General features: G+C 39.5%; 1 protein-coding gene across 8 annotated transcripts in view; it reads right to left on the reverse strand.

Moving 5' to 3' along the window:
- Positions 1 to 15,715, reverse strand: part of DCDC2C (doublecortin domain containing 2C) — an 87,650-nt gene that overhangs the window by 65,396 nt on the left and 6,539 nt on the right. For all 8 annotated transcript variants that reach the window (XR_004288083.1, XR_004288082.1, XM_032353413.1 and 5 more), the window contains exon 2: positions 1,660 to 1,711. Coding sequence is in view for 6 of the 8 variants with exons in the window: in XM_032353413.1 (XP_032209304.1) it covers positions 1,660 to 1,711 (52 nt within the window). In the remaining 2 variants the exon portion in view is untranslated. The remainder of the gene's footprint in view (positions 1 to 1,659; positions 1,712 to 15,715) is intronic.

The following is a 15,715-nucleotide window of genomic DNA, read 5'->3' on the forward strand; positions in this document are numbered from 1 at the left end:
AATTATCCCAAAGATACAGATGTAGTGAAAAGAAGGGCCATCTGTACCCCAATGTTCATAGCAGCAATGGCCACGGTCGCCAAACTGTGGAAAGAACCAAGATGCCCTTCAACGGACGAATGGATAAGGAAGATATGGTCCGTATACACTATGGAGTATTATGCCTCCATCAGAAAGGATGAATACCCAACTTCTGTATCAACAATAGAAAAGATTATGCTGAGTGAAATAGGTCAAGCAGAGAGTCAATTATCATATGGTTTCGCTTATTTGTGAAACATAAGGAATAACATGGAGGACATGGGGAGATGGAGAGGAGAAGGGAGTTGGGGGAAATTGGAGGGGGAGGTGAACCATGAGAGACTGTGGACTCTGAGGAACTAACTGAGGGTTTTGGAGGGAAGGGGGTGGGAAATTGGGTGAGCCTGGTGGTGGATATTATGGAAGGCATGTATTGCATGGAGCACTGGGTGTGGTACATAAACAAGGAATCTGGAACATTGAAAAGAAATTTTAAAAGTAAATAAAAAATGTTTTTAAAACCTGAAAAAAATAAAAAGAAAAATTACAAAACTTTCGGGGATGACTATACTCCCGTGACTGTGAGTGCATGCCAGTCCCCACTCTAGCATCCTGACTTCACATCTGGCACGTCACTCAACCTCTCTGGTCAAAGTCTCCTTGACTAGAAAATGAGGAGGTTTGACAATATAACCTGCAACTTTCCTGCTTGTCTTAAAAATATAATGACTAATGATAATCATATCCTATCTTTTAAGTCCCCCAAAAAAGGCACGCACATAGACTGGAACTTGAGAGCAGCTTTTCAGGATTGTTGCTCATCCTCACTCCTGCCCTTCTGGAAAGAGGGAAGCAGGTGACCAGGTGTTAAGAATAATTACATGCCAGCTGGTGACAGAGAAAATGAAAGAATACCAAAACTACCACTTAAAGGAGTAAATACTCTCAAACATCTCACCTTTGAAATACCCAACAAAATGACAAGTCTGTTTAAAAAAAAAAAAAATTAAAAATCATGTTACCACCTAAATATCTACAGGATATATTATTTAAAACCTAGAAGTTTCTGTTGCTTATTTTAAAAGGTGGATTTCTTTTATACATATTAAATGGGTTTTTTCTTTTTTTTTTTTTTCTTTTTTTTTTTCTTTTTTTTGCTAAGAGTCAGGTAATGTGAACATAGTGATGGAAGGCTCCACCCTCTAGACTTTTCAAATGTCTGCAAGCACAAAAATGTTAAGAACTTGGGGCAAATCTTTAAATTTAGCATTATAATTAGCTTCAATGTTATATAACTTAAAATAGCTTTTCTTGACACCCATCTGTTCAAATCCTTAAAAACAAAAGACAAGTGAAATATTTCAACAAATAATTGCACAGTGTGTCTCAAAGATGACGATCTTCCTAGGCATGGTCTTAGAGTATTTTTACTGACTTCCATCGTGTTAGTTACTTAAGTGCTTTGACAAGTATGACAAGCTTGCACAGTAGATTCGGGCTTCAAGAGAAACACACTCCTATAGGCATTGCCTACAAACCGCTGATTTAGTAAAAGTGGTATCATTCAGTGCTGACATTCAAAGTTTTCCCAGGTCACCCAATTTATCCCAACTTTAGTAATTAGCAGTGAACACTTACTTCCTTCAACCTTCTCATCTTTGCAGGTTTTCTGGGCTCTATATGAATATAACTGCAAAAGAAGAAAGAAAAACCTAGTTAGAAGGTAAATATTGAGATGGAAGTTCAGAGTCTTTTCAGAGAGGACTCCTTTTTGGCATTCCCATAAGCAAATCCACAACAACTTCAACTAAAGTAAAGAGCAGCACATGGGACATGGACACTCAACAGCAAGGTCAATGGCAAAGTCATCTCAAGACAATGCCACACTGGCTGCCATTGGCAACACCCATGGGAAACTGCCTGAATGGCACTCTTTCCCTCCTATAACCTTATTAATCCAAAAGGACAGTATCGATCATCTACTCCAACCTCTTTATTTACCAGCTCACCAAAGAGCCCAGAAGTGAGCTCACCCAGAGTCCCAAAAACTGGCCAGAGTCCGAGCAGAGTCCCTCCCTATCTAGCTCCTCATCATCTGCACCATCCCCTCCTATCACACAGAATTACATCACCATCCCCATTCTGCCAAAAATGAACACTGGGAAATGTCACCAGAATATCACATATGTGAGCCTCACCAGTACAAATTTTGACAGTTGGGGACTTTCAGAGAGTCCTCCATATGCCTCAGAAATAGAACAGGTACTTTCTAATGATAATAAACACTTTAATTTTATATCCTTTAAGATTTCTTCCTGATTTAAAAAATCATATATCTGAGATTGTTGCTGTTGTTGACAGTTTTAGCAATATTCGGAGAAGGATTGACGAAGAGTTCACAGCTGGAAGGAAAAAGAATTACAAAGTATTCAGTTGAGTCAAGAGTCACAAGCCAGCTGCTTACAGAGGCCAGGCAAATAATGACAATGCTTGTCCAGGGCAGTCTTAGGGAACAGTGGGGACTGTGGCAAGCATGAACCTACTTCCTGCCAGGGTGAGCAGTGCTCATTGCTCCAGGGCCCTTTTCTCATGTGGAAATTCAAGCAACAGGACTAAAAACTTAGTCCTTCTGAACAATCAACCTTCTATATCTTTTTTTCAATAAAACTAAAATTTCATACTATTACATAAACTCCCTTTTGTTATAAAATGTCCCAGACAATTCACATCTTTGAAAACTGTGTGACCCAAACTAAACATGGCACATTCAGAACTCTAGCTGAACACCCCTGCTCGTGCCCCTGTATAAGCTCTTCTTCCAGTTTTAACCCCCGAAATTCCATGTTTGATGAACACTAATCTCTGAATAAAACAAATTATTCCATAATTAAGTGGAAACAAAGAGTAAAAATTAATGCATGGGGAACCTGGGTGGCACCATTGTTTGGGCATCCAACAATTGGTTCTGGCTTGGGTCATGATTTCAGGGTCATGGGATCCAGCCCCACATAGGGCTCCATGCTCAGCACAGAATCCACTTGGGATTCTCTCACTCTTCCCCTCCCACTCATACTCTATCTGTCTCTAAAATAAACCATTTTTTTAAAAAAGTAAAAATAAATGCAGAAAAACTAAGGCAGATGTAGAAGAAGCATGATGGCAGAGGAGTAGGAAACTAAAATATAGTCAGGTCCCAGGAGTTCAGCCAGATAGTTAACAAACCATTCTGAACACCTACAAACTCAACAGAAGATCAAAGAGAAGAAGAGCAGCAATTCTAGGAACAGAAAGTTGACCACTTTCCGGAAGGTAGGACAAGCAGAGAAGTGAATCCAAAGAGACTGCAGGGAAAGGGGCCAGTTCCTGGCAAGCAGAGCAGCAGACCACAAAATTGAAACTTTTAGAAGTTTGTTCCACTGAGGGACCTTGCTCCAGAGGCTAAGCAGGGGTTGGGGGGTGAGGGTGGGGAGCCCTCATGGGGATATTATGATCTCAGCACCTGCAGGGTCATGAAAAGACCGTATGTGTCTGAGTGTGGAGTGCTTCCAGGTATCAGAGTGTGGAAGCTGGCTGCAGAGATGGAGCAGGGTGGGGGTGGGGACTCTCAGCTCAGGGTTACCTTAAACCATTGTTGGAGGCATAGTTGGGCCACTGCTCTTCAAGCAGGGACACCACAAGTGGCATATCTGGGGAGACTCACCTTCCTCCTGCAGAAGGAGAAGTGCAGGCCCACCCTGTGGGAACCTGCTGGGTTTGGACAGTCTAAACAGGGCCATGCACCAGAGATAGAAACACTCAGTCACAGGCTAGGTGAGCACGGAGTGTGGTCGGAGACCAGGAAGATAGGAGGGATCAACTCCTATTCTCTGAGGGTGCACTGAGGAGTGGGTGCTTGAGCTCTTAGCTCCTATTGCCAGAGATTGGGAGGCCACCATTTTCATTCCCATCCTCCAAAGCTATAGGGAAAACATTCAGGGAACAAAAGCTCCCGAGAATGAAACCAAGCAGATTATTTAGCCTGGCCCCTGGCACAGGTGGTGCAATTGCACCCCTGTGCAAAGACATTTGAGAATCACTGCCACAGGCCCCTCCCCCAGAAAATGAGCAAGAACATACAGCCAAGACCAAGTTCACTGATCAGTGAGAATAGCAGAACTCCAGAGCTAGGGGAAAGCAACACATAGAATTCGTGTTTTTTTTCCCATGATCCTTCAGTCTTTCAAAGTTAATTTTTTTTAATTTTATTTTTCTCATATTCTATTTTTTTAATTTTTACTATTTTCTATTTTAATGTTTCTTAACTATTTTCTTGTCAATACCTTTTTTAAAATCTTTTTAAAATTTTCATTAGTATAGTCATACTTCATCCTTTCATTGTATTTAACTTTGTTTTTTGTATAATATAGGGGTTTTTTTCTTTAAAATTTTGGGATACAATTTCTTCTAATAGATCAAAATACACCCTAAATCTAGTGCATGCTTTGTTCTAGTCTCCAGCCTGATCACAATCTTTCCTCTTTTTTTTCTTTTTTCAACCAACTTCTAATCTTATCAATTCCTTTTTTTAGAATCTTTTTAAATTTTCATCTTTACAGTCATATTCCATCCCTTTGTCGTGTTTATCCTTATTTTTGTATATATATAAGTTTTTCTTTCTTTAAAATTTTGGGAGGTATTTCCTTCCAAGAGACCAGAATACACCCAAAATCAAGTGTGTAGCTCTATTCTATTCAACAGTGTAATATATATATATATATATATATTTATATTTATTTTCCCCCTTTCTTCTTCCCCCAGTACCTGGTCTCTTGTGATTTGGTTAGCATATATTTTTCTGGGGTCTTTGCCACCCTTTTAGTATTTTGTTCTTTCATTCATCTATTCTTATCTGCATAAAATAACAAGGCATAAAAACTCACCTCAAAAAAAAAAAAAAAAAGAAAAAGAGACAGTACCAATGGCTAGGGACCTAATCAATACGGATAATAGTAATATGTCAGAACTACAGTTCAGAATTATGATAACCAAGGTGCTAGCTAGGCTTGAAAAAAGCATGGAGGATATTAGAGAAACCCTTTCTGGAAAAATAAAATCCCTTTATGGAGAAATAAAAGAACTAAAATCTAACAAAACTGAAATTTTAAAAAAGCTATTACTGAGGTACAATAAAAAATGGAGGCTCTTACTGCTAGGATAAATGAGGAAGAAGAGAGAATTAGTGATATAGAAGGCCAAATGACTGAGAACAAAGCAGTTGAGCAAAAGAGAAGCAAACAACTACTGGACCACAAGGGGAATATTCAGAGATAAGTAATATCATATATGAAAAAATATTAGAATAATTGGGATCCCAGAAGAAGAAGAAAGAGAGAGGGGGAAGAAGGTATATGGAAACAAATTATAATAGAGAATTTCCCTAATATGGCAAAGGGAACAAACATCAATATCCAGGAGGCACAGAGAACCTCACTCAAAATCAATAATAGGTCCACATCCTGTAATCTAGTAGTAAAACTTACAAGTCCTAGTGACAAAGAGAAAATCCTGAAGGCAGCTTGGGGCAAGAATTCTGTAACATACAATGGTAGAAATATTAGACTGGCAGCAGACCTATCCACAGAGACCTGGCAGGCCAGAAAGGACAGGCATAATATATAATATGCAGAGAACTAAATTTTTTTTTAAAAATGTAACCAAAAATGCTATACCCAGCTAGGCTGTCATTGAAAATAGAAGGAGAGATAAAAAGCTTCCAGGACAAACAAAAACTGAAAGAATTTGCAAACACCAAACCATCCCTACAGGAAATATTGAAAGAGGTTCTCTAAGTAAAGAGAGAGCCTAAAAGGAACAAAGCAGAAAGGAAATGAGACAATATACAGTAATAGTGACCTTCCAGGCAATACAATGGCACCGAATTCATATCTTTCAATAGTTACCCTAAATGTAAATGGGCTAAAAGCCCCAATCAAAAGACAAAGGGTATCAAAATGGATTAAAAAAAGAAAACCCATCAACATGCTGTCTACAAGAAACTCATTTTAGACCCAAAGACACCTCCAGATTTAAAGTGAGGGGGTAGAAAACAATTTACCATGTTATGGACATCAAAAGAAAGCTGGGATGGCAATCCTTACTTACATCAGACAAATTATATTTTAAGCCAAAGACTTAGAAGAGATGAGAAAGGACACCATATCATACTTAAAGGGTCTGTCCAACAAGAAGACCTAAAATTTTAAATATCCATGCCCCTAACATGGGAGCAGCCAATTATATAAGCCAACTAATAACAAAATCAAAGAAGCACATTAATAATAATACAATAATAGTAGGGTACTTTAACACCCCCCCCTCACTGAAATGGAGAGATCATCTAAGCAAAAGGTCAACAAGGAAATAAAGGCTTAAATGACACTCTGGACCAGATGGACATCACAGATATCTTCAGAACATTCCATCCCAGAACAACAGAATACACATTCTTCTCTAGTGCACATGGAACATTCTCCGGAATGGATCACATCCTGGGTCACAAATAAGGTCTCAACTGGTACCAAAAGACTGGGATCATTCCCTGCATATTTTCAGACCACAATGCTCTGAAGCTAGAACATAATCACAAGAGGAAAGTTGGAAAGAACTCAAATTACCTGGAGGCTAAACAGCATCCTACTAAAGAATGAATGGGTCAACCAGGAAATTTAAAAGAATTTTTAAAAATCATGGAACAGGGGCACCTAGGTGGCTCAGTAGGTTAAAGCCTCTGCCTTCAGCTCAGGTCGTGGTCCAGGGTCCTGGGATTGAGCCCTGCATCAGGCTGTCTGCTCAGTAGGCAGCCTGCTTCTCTTCCTCTCTCTCTCTCTCTGCCTGCCTCTCTGCCTACTTGTGATCTCTGTCAAATAAATAAATTTTTTTTAAATCATGGAAACAAGTGAAAATGAAAACACAACTGTTTGAAATCTTTGGGACACAGCAAAGCTGGTCCTGAGAGGAAAATACATAGTGATACAAGTCTTTCTCAAAAAACAAGAAAGGTCTCAAATACAGAACCAAACCTACACCTAAAGGAGCTGGAGAAAGAACAGCAAAGAAAGCCTAAACCCAGCAGGAGATGAGAAATTATAAAGATAAGAGCAGAAATCAATGAAATACAAACCAAAAGGACAGTACAACAGATCAACAAAACTAGGAACTGGTTTTTTGAAAGAATTAATAAGATTGATAAACCCCTGGCCAGACTTCTCAAAAAGAAGAGAGAATGGACCCAAATTAATAAAATCATGAATGAAAGGGGAGAGATCACAACCAACCCCAAAGAAATACAAGCCATTGTAAGAACACATTATGAGCAACTATACATCATACAATTTGACAATCTGGAGGAAATGGATTCATTCCTAGAGATGTATAAACTACCAAAACTGAACCAGAAAGAAATAGAAAACCTGAACAGACCCATAACCAGTAAGGAGATTAAAGGAGTTATCAAAAGTTTCCCAACAAACAAGAGCCCAGGGCCAGACAACTTCCCAGGGGAGTTCTACTAAACATTTAAAGAAGAATTAATACCTATTCTCCTGAAACTGTTCCAAAAAATAGAAGTGGAAGGAAAACTTCCAAACTCATTTTATATGGCCAGCATTACCTTGATCCCAAAACCAAAGACCCCATCAAAAAGGAGAATACAGACCAATATCCCTGATGAGCATGCATGCAAAAATTCTCACCAAAATTCTAGCCAGTAGGATCCAACAGTACATTAAAAGAGTTATTTACCATGACCAAGTGGGATTTACTCCTCGGTTGCAAGTTTGGTTCAATATCTGCAAATCAATCAATGTGATACAATACATTAATAAAACAAAGAACCAGAACCATAGGATACTCTCAACAGATATTGAAAAAGCATTTGACAAAATACAATATCCTTTCTTGATCAAAAATTCTTCACAGTATAGGGATAGAGAGTAAATGCCTCAATATCATCAAAGCCATGTATGAAAAATCCACAACAAATATCATTCTCAATGGGGAAAAACTGAGAGCTTTTCCCCTAAGGTCAGGAACACAGCAGGACTCTCCCTATCACCACTGTTATTCAACATAGTACTAGCATTCCTAGCCTCAGCAATCAGACAACAAAAAGAAATAAAAGACATCCAAATTGGCAAAGAAGAATTCGAATTCTTACTTTTTGCAGATGATACGATAGTTTAAGTGGAAAACCCAAAAGACTTCATTCCAAAACTGCTAGAACTCATACAAGAGTTCAGTAAAATGTCAGGATAAAATCAATGCACAGAAATCAGTTGCATTTCTATACACCAACAGCAAGACAGAAGAAAGAGAAATTAAGCAGTCCATCCCATTTACAGTTGCACCCAAAACCATAAGATACCTAAGAATAAACCTGACCAAAAAGGCAAAGAATCTATACTCAGAAACTATAAAGTACTCATGAAAGAAATTGAGGAAGACAAAAAGAAATGGAAATATTCCATGCTCATGTGTTGGAAGAACAAATATTGTGAAAATGTCTATGCTACCTAAAGCAATCTACACATTTAATGCAATCTGTATCAAAATACCATCAACTTTTTTGAAATAAATGGAACAAATAATCCTAAAATCTGTATGGAACCAGAAAGACCCCAAGTAGCAGGAGGAATGTTTAAACAGAAAACCAAAATTGGTGGGATCACAATTCCGAACTTCAAGCTCTATGACAAAGCTGTAATTATCAAAACAGTATGGTCTTGGGAATTAATGGTTTGGGGAAATTTGGACAGCCACATCCAGAAGAATGAAACTGGACCATTTCCTTACACCACAGATAAAAATAGACTCAAAATGCACCATTTATTGAAGAGATTTTCTTTTTTCCTACTGTATATTTTTTCCTGCTTTGTCAAAGATTATTTGACCATAGAGTTGAGGGTCCATATCTGGGCTCTCTACTCTGTTCTACTGGTCTATGTGTCTGTTTTATGCCAGTACCATGTTGTCTTGGTGATCACAGCTTTGTAGTAAAGCTTGAAATCAGGCAACGTGATGCCCCCAGTTTTGTTTTTTGGTTTTTGGTTTGTTTTTGTTTTTTTTTTATTAACATTTCCTTAGCAATTCGGGGTCTCTTCTGATTCCATACAAATTTTAGGATTGTTTTCTCCAGCTCTTTGAAAAATGCTGGTGGAATTTTGAATGGAATGGCATTGAAAGTATAGATTGCTCTAGGCAGTATAGACATTTTAATGTTTATTCTTCCCATCCAAGAGCATGGAATGGTCTTCCATCTTTTTGTGTCTTCTTCAATTTCTTTCATGAGTGTTCTGTAGTTCCTTACCTCTTTGGTTAGGTTTATTCCCAGGTATCTTTGTGGTTCTTGGTGCTATAGTAAATGGAATCGATTCTCTAATCTCCCTTTCTGTATTTTCATTGTTAGTGTATAAGAAAGCCACTGATTTCTGTACATTGACTTTGTACCCTGCCACATTACTGAATTGCTGAATGAGTTCTAGTAGTTTGGAGGTGGAGTCTTTTGGGTTTTCCAAATAAAGTATCATGTCATCTGCGAAGAGAGAGAGTTTGGCTTCTTCATTGCCAATTTGATTACCTTTTATTTCTCTTTGTTGTCTGATTGCTGTTGCTAGGACTTCTTTTTTTTTAAGATTTTATTTATTTATTTGACAGATAGATCACAAGTAGACAGAGAGGCAGGTGGGGCGGGGGGAAGCAGGCTCCCTGCTGAGCAGAGAGCCCAATGCGGGGCTCAATCCCAGGAGCCTGAGATCATGACCTGAGTCAAAGGCAGAGGCTCAACCCACTGAGTCACCCAGGCACCCCTGTTACTAGGACTTCTAATACTATGTTGAACAAGAGTGGTGAGAGTGGACATCTTTGTCATGTCCCTGGTCTCAAAGGGAAGACTGTCAGCTTTTTCACATTGAGGATGATATTCGCTGTGGGTTTTTCATAAATAGATTTTATGAAGTTGAGGAATGTTCCCTCTATCCCTGTACTTTGAAGCATTTTAATCAGGAACGGATGCTGGATTTTGTCAAGTGCTATTTCTGCATCAATTGAGAAGACCATGTGGTTCTTCTCTCTTCTCTTATTGATTTGTTCTATCACATTGATTCATTTGTGAATGTTGAACCATCCTTGCAACCCAGGGATAAATCCCACCTGGTCATGGTGGATAATCTTTTTAATGTACTGTTGGATCCTATTAGCTAAGATCTTGTTGAGAATCTTAGCATCCATATTCATCAGGGATATTGGTCTGAAAGTCTCCTTTCTGGAAGGGTCTTTGCCTGATTTGGGGATCAGGTTAATGCTGGCTTCATAAATAGTGTCTGGAAGTTTTCCCTCTGCTTCAGTTTTTTGAAGCAGCTTCAGGAGAATAGGTATATTTCTTCTTTGAAAGTTTGGTAGAATTCTCCAGGGAATCTGTCAGGTCCTGGGCTCTTGTTTTTTGGGAGGTTTTTGATCACTGCTTCAATCTCATTACTAGATATTGGTCTATTCAGGTTGTCAATTTCTTCCTGGTTCAGTTTTGGAAGTTTATAGTTTTCCAGGAATGCGTCCATTTCATTTAAGTTGCTTACCTTATTGGCATATAACTGTTGATAATTTCTGATGATTGTTTCTACTTCTTTGGTGTTAGTTGTGATCTCTCCCTTTTCGTTCATAATTTTATTAATTTGGGTCTTCTCTCCTTTCTTTTGGATTAGTTTGGTCAATGGTTTATCAATCTTATTGAGTCTTTCAAAAAACCAGCTTTTAGTTTCATTGATGCACTCTACTGTATCTCTAGTTTCTATCTCATTGATCTCTGCTCTGATTTTTATTATTTCCCTTCTTTTGTGTGGAGTTGGCTTAATTTGTTGACAGCTATGTGTGGAAGAATGAAACTCGACCATTCTTTTACACCATACACAAAGATAAACTCGAAATGGATAAAAAACCTCAAAGTGAGGCAAGAATCCATCAGAATCCTAAAGGAGAACATAGGCAGTAACCTCTTTGACATTGGCCACAACAACTTCTTATCAAGTATGTCTCCAAAGGCAAAGGAAACAAAAGTGAAAATTAATTTTTGGGACTTTATCAAGATCAAAAGCTTCTGCACAGCAAAGGAAACAGTCAACAAAACAAAGAGGCAACCATTCGAATGGGAGAAGATATTCACAATGACAATACAAAAGGCTGAAATCCAGGATCTATAAAGAACTCTTCAAACTCAACGCACACAAAACAGATAATCACATCAAAAAATGAGCAGAAGACATGAACAGACAGTTCTCCAATGAAGACATCCAAATGGCTAACAGACACATGAAAAAATGTTCATCATCATTAGCCATCAGGGATATTCAAATCAAAACCACATTGAGATACCACCTTACACCAGTTAGAATGGCCAAAATTAACAAGACAGTAAACAACATGTGTTAGAGAGGATGTGGAGAAAGGGAACCCTCTTCCACTGTTGGTGGGAATGCAGGTTGGTGCAGCCACTTTGGAAAACAGTGAAGAGATTCCTTAAGAAATTAAAAAATAGAGCTGCCCTAGGACCCTGCAATTGCACTACTGGGTATTTACCGCAAAGATACAGATGTAGTGAAAAGAAGGGCCATCTCTACTCCAATGTTCATAGCAGCAATGGCCACAATCGCCAAACTGTGGAAAGAACCAAGATGCCCTTCGACGGATGAATGGATAAGGAAGATGTGGTCCATATATACTATGAAGTATTATGCATCCATCAGAAAGGATGAATACCCAAATTTTGTATCAACATGGATGGGGGACATGGGTAGATAGAGAGGAGAAGGGAGTTGGGGGAAATTGGAAGGGGAGGTGAACCATGAGATACTATGGACTCTGAAAAACAATCTGAGGGGTTTGAAGCGGCAGGGTGGTGGGAGGTTGGGGTACCAGGTGGTGGGTATTATAGAAGACACGGATTGCATGGAGCACTGGGTGTGGTGAAAAAATAATGAATACTGTTATGCTGAAAATAAATAAAAAATAAATTTTTTAAAGATTTTATTTATTTATTTGACAGAGAGAAATCACAAGTAGATGGAGAAGCAGGCAGAGAGAGAGAGGGAAGCAGGCTCCCCGCTGAGCAGAGAGCCCGATGCGGGACTCGATCGCAGGACCCCGAGATCATGACCTGAGCCGAAGGCAGCGGCTTAACCCACTGAGCCACCCAGGCGCCCTAAAAAATAAATTTTAAAAAAACACGGATGGGACTGGAGGAGATTATGCTGAGTGAAAGAAGTCAAGCAGAGAGAGTCAATTATCATATGGTTTCGCTTATTTGTGGAGCATATAGAATAACATGGAGGACATGGGGAGATGGAGAGGAAAGGTGAGTTCGGGGAAATTGGAAGGGGAGATGAAGCATGACAGACTATTGACTCTGAAAAACAATCTGAGGGTTTTGGAGGGGTGGGGATGGGAGGTTGGGTGAGCCTGATGGTGGGTATTATGGAGGGCACGTATTGCATGGAGTACTGCATGTGGTGCATAAACAATGAATTTTGGAACACTGAAAAAAAATTTAAAAGTTAATAAAAACTTTTTTTAATTTTTTATTTCTTTTCAGCATAATAGTATTCTTTGTTTTTGCACCACACCCAGTGCTCCATGCAATCCGTGCCCTCTCTAATACCCACCACCTGGTTCCCCCAACCTCCCACCCCCGGCCCCTTCAAAACCCTCAGATTGTTTTTCAGAATCCATAGTCTCTCATGGTTCACCTCCCCTTCCAATTTCCCTCAACTCCCTTCTCCTCTCCATCTCCCCTTGTCCTCCATGCTATTTGTTATGCTCCACAAATAAGTGAAACCATATGATAATTGACTCTCTCTGCTTGACTTATTTCACTCAGTATAATAAAAACTTTTTTTAAAAAATAGACTCAAGGGGCACCTGGGTGGCTCAGTGGCTTAAAGCCTCTGCCTTCGGCTCAGGTCATGATCTCAGGGTGCTAGGATAGAGCCCTCATCGGGCTCTCTGCTCAGCAGGGAGCATGCTTCCCTTCCTCTCTCTCTGCCTGCCTCTCTGCCTGCTTGTGATCTCTCTGTCTCTGTTAAGTAAATAAATAAAATATTTAAAAAATAGACTCAAAATGGATGAAAGAGTTCAATGTGAGAGAGAAATCCATCAAAATCCTTGAGGAGTACAGAAGCAGCAACCTCTTTGACCTCACCCACAGCAACTTCTTCCTAGAAACATCGCCAAAGGCAAGGGAAACAAGGTCAATAATGAATATTTAGACTTTATCAAGATAGAGAACTTTGGCACAGCAGAGGAAACACTCAACAAAACCAAAAGACAACTGACAGAATGGGAAAAGATATTTGCAAATGACATATCAGATAAAGGGCTAGTATCCAAAATCTATAAAAAACTTATCAGACTCAACACCCAACAAACAAATAATTCAATCAAGAAACAGGCAGAAGACACAAAAAGATATTTCTGCAAGGAAGACTTCCAAATGGCCAACAGACGCATGAAAAAGTGTTCTGTGTCACTCAGCATCGGGGAAATACAAATCAAAACCACAATGAGATACCAACTCACACCAGTCAGATTGGCTAAAATTAACAAGTCGGGAAACAACAGATGTTGGCAAGGATGTGGAAAAAGGGGAACCCTCCTACACTGTTGGTGGGAATGCAAGCTGGTGCCGCCACTCTGGAAAACAGTATGGAGGTTCCTCAGAAAGTTGAAGATAGAGCTATCCTATAAGTCAGCAATTGCACTACTGGGTATTTACCCTAAAGATACAAATGTAGTGATACAAAGGGGCATGTGTGTACACCCAAATGTTTAGAGCAGCAATGTCCACAATAACCAAACTATGGAAAGAACCTAGATGTCCATCAACAGATGAATGGATAAGAAGATGTGGTATAAAATGGTTAACAAACACATAAAAAAATGTTCACCATCATTAGCCATCAGGAGAATCAAATCAAAACCACATCGAGATACCACCTTACACCAGTTAGAATGGCCAAAATTAACAAGACAGTAAACAACAAGTGTTGGAGAGGATGTGGAGAAAGGGGAACCCTCTGACCCTGCAATAGTACTCCTGGGCATTTACCCCAAAGATACAGATGTAGTGAAAAGAAGGGCCATCTCTACCCCAATGTTCATAGCAGCCATGGCCACAGTCACAAAACTGTGGAAAGAACCAAGATGCCCTTCGATGGACAAATGGATAAGGAAGATGTGGTCCATATATACTATGAAGTATGATGCCTCCATCAGAAAGGACGAATTCCCAACTTTTGTAGCAACATGGACGGGACTAGAAGAGATTATGCGGAGTGAAAGAAGTCAAGCAGAGAGAGTCAATTACCATACAGTGTTATTTATTTGCAGAGCATAAGGAATAACACAGAGGACATGGGGAGTTAGAGAGAAGTGAGTTGTGGGAAATTGAAAGGGGAGGTGAACCATGAGAGACTGTGGACTCTGAGAAACAAACTAAGGGATTTGGAGGAGAGGGAGTGGGAGGTTGGGGGAACCAGGCGGTGGGTATTATGGAGGGCACATATTGCATGGAGCACTGGGAGTGGTTCATAAACAATGAATATTGGAACTCTGAAAAGAAATTTAAAATATAAAATTTTTTTAAAAAACTAAAAAAAAAAAGAAGAGTGGTATATATTTATACACAATGGAATACCATGCAGCCATCAAAAGAAATGAAATCTTGCCATTTGCAACAATGTGGAGGAACTAGAGGCTATTAGGCTGAGCGAAACAAGTCAATCAGAGGAAAACAATTACATTTGATCTCCTGGATATGAGGAAGTTGAGAGGCTGTGTGGGGTCCATGTGGGGTAGGGAAGGAAAAAATGGGATCAGGAGGGAGAGAAACCGGAAGAGACTCTTAATCTCACAGAACAAACTGAGGTTTGCTGGAGGTGGGGGGGTAGAGATAGGGTGGCTGGGGATGGACATTGGAGAGGATCTGTGCTATGGGGAGTGCTGGGAAATGTAAGACTCGTTATTCAGAGACCTGTATCCCTGCGGCAAATAATACATTATATGTTAATTAATTAATTAATTAAAAAGTGAACAAGCAAGCATGGGGCGGGGGGGGACTAATGCATAAAAAGATCCAACCAGAGGCGCCTGGGTGGCTCAGTGGGTTAAAGCCTCTGCTTTCGGCTCGGGTCATGATCCCAGAGTCCTGGGATCGAGCCCCGCATCGGGCTCTCCGCTCAGCAGGGAGCCTGCTTCCTCCTCTCTCTCTGCCTGCCTCTCTGCCTGCTTGTGATCTCTCTCTGTCAAATAAATAAATAAAGTCTTTAAAAAAAAAATTTTTAAATCTTTAAAAAAAAAAAAAGATCCAACCAAAAAACACAAAATGCTGTTTATCATTTCAATGTTTCACTCCAAAAAACTGACAAATACAACAGAGAGAGAAAAACTAATTCCTCAGAGATGCAGTGAACTGGAGTCTTTAGGCCAGTGTTTGGAGAAGGGCTTTGTAGGATGTGGATTTCCGTGGGGGTGGAAAGAGGGGAGCCGACATTTGAGCAGAAACTGGACATTAATGTGCAAAGTCACTTGGTGCTGCTTCCAGAGAACAAAAGAAAGGAAGAAGCCACCCATTTGAATTAATCCAGGCATTTTAAAGTACTGCATGCATTAAATT

The sequence above is a fragment of the Mustela erminea genome, chromosome 7 (assembly GCF_009829155.1).
Source record: "Mustela erminea isolate mMusErm1 chromosome 7, mMusErm1.Pri, whole genome shotgun sequence".
Lineage (NCBI taxonomy): Eukaryota > Metazoa > Chordata > Mammalia > Carnivora > Mustelidae > Mustela > Mustela erminea.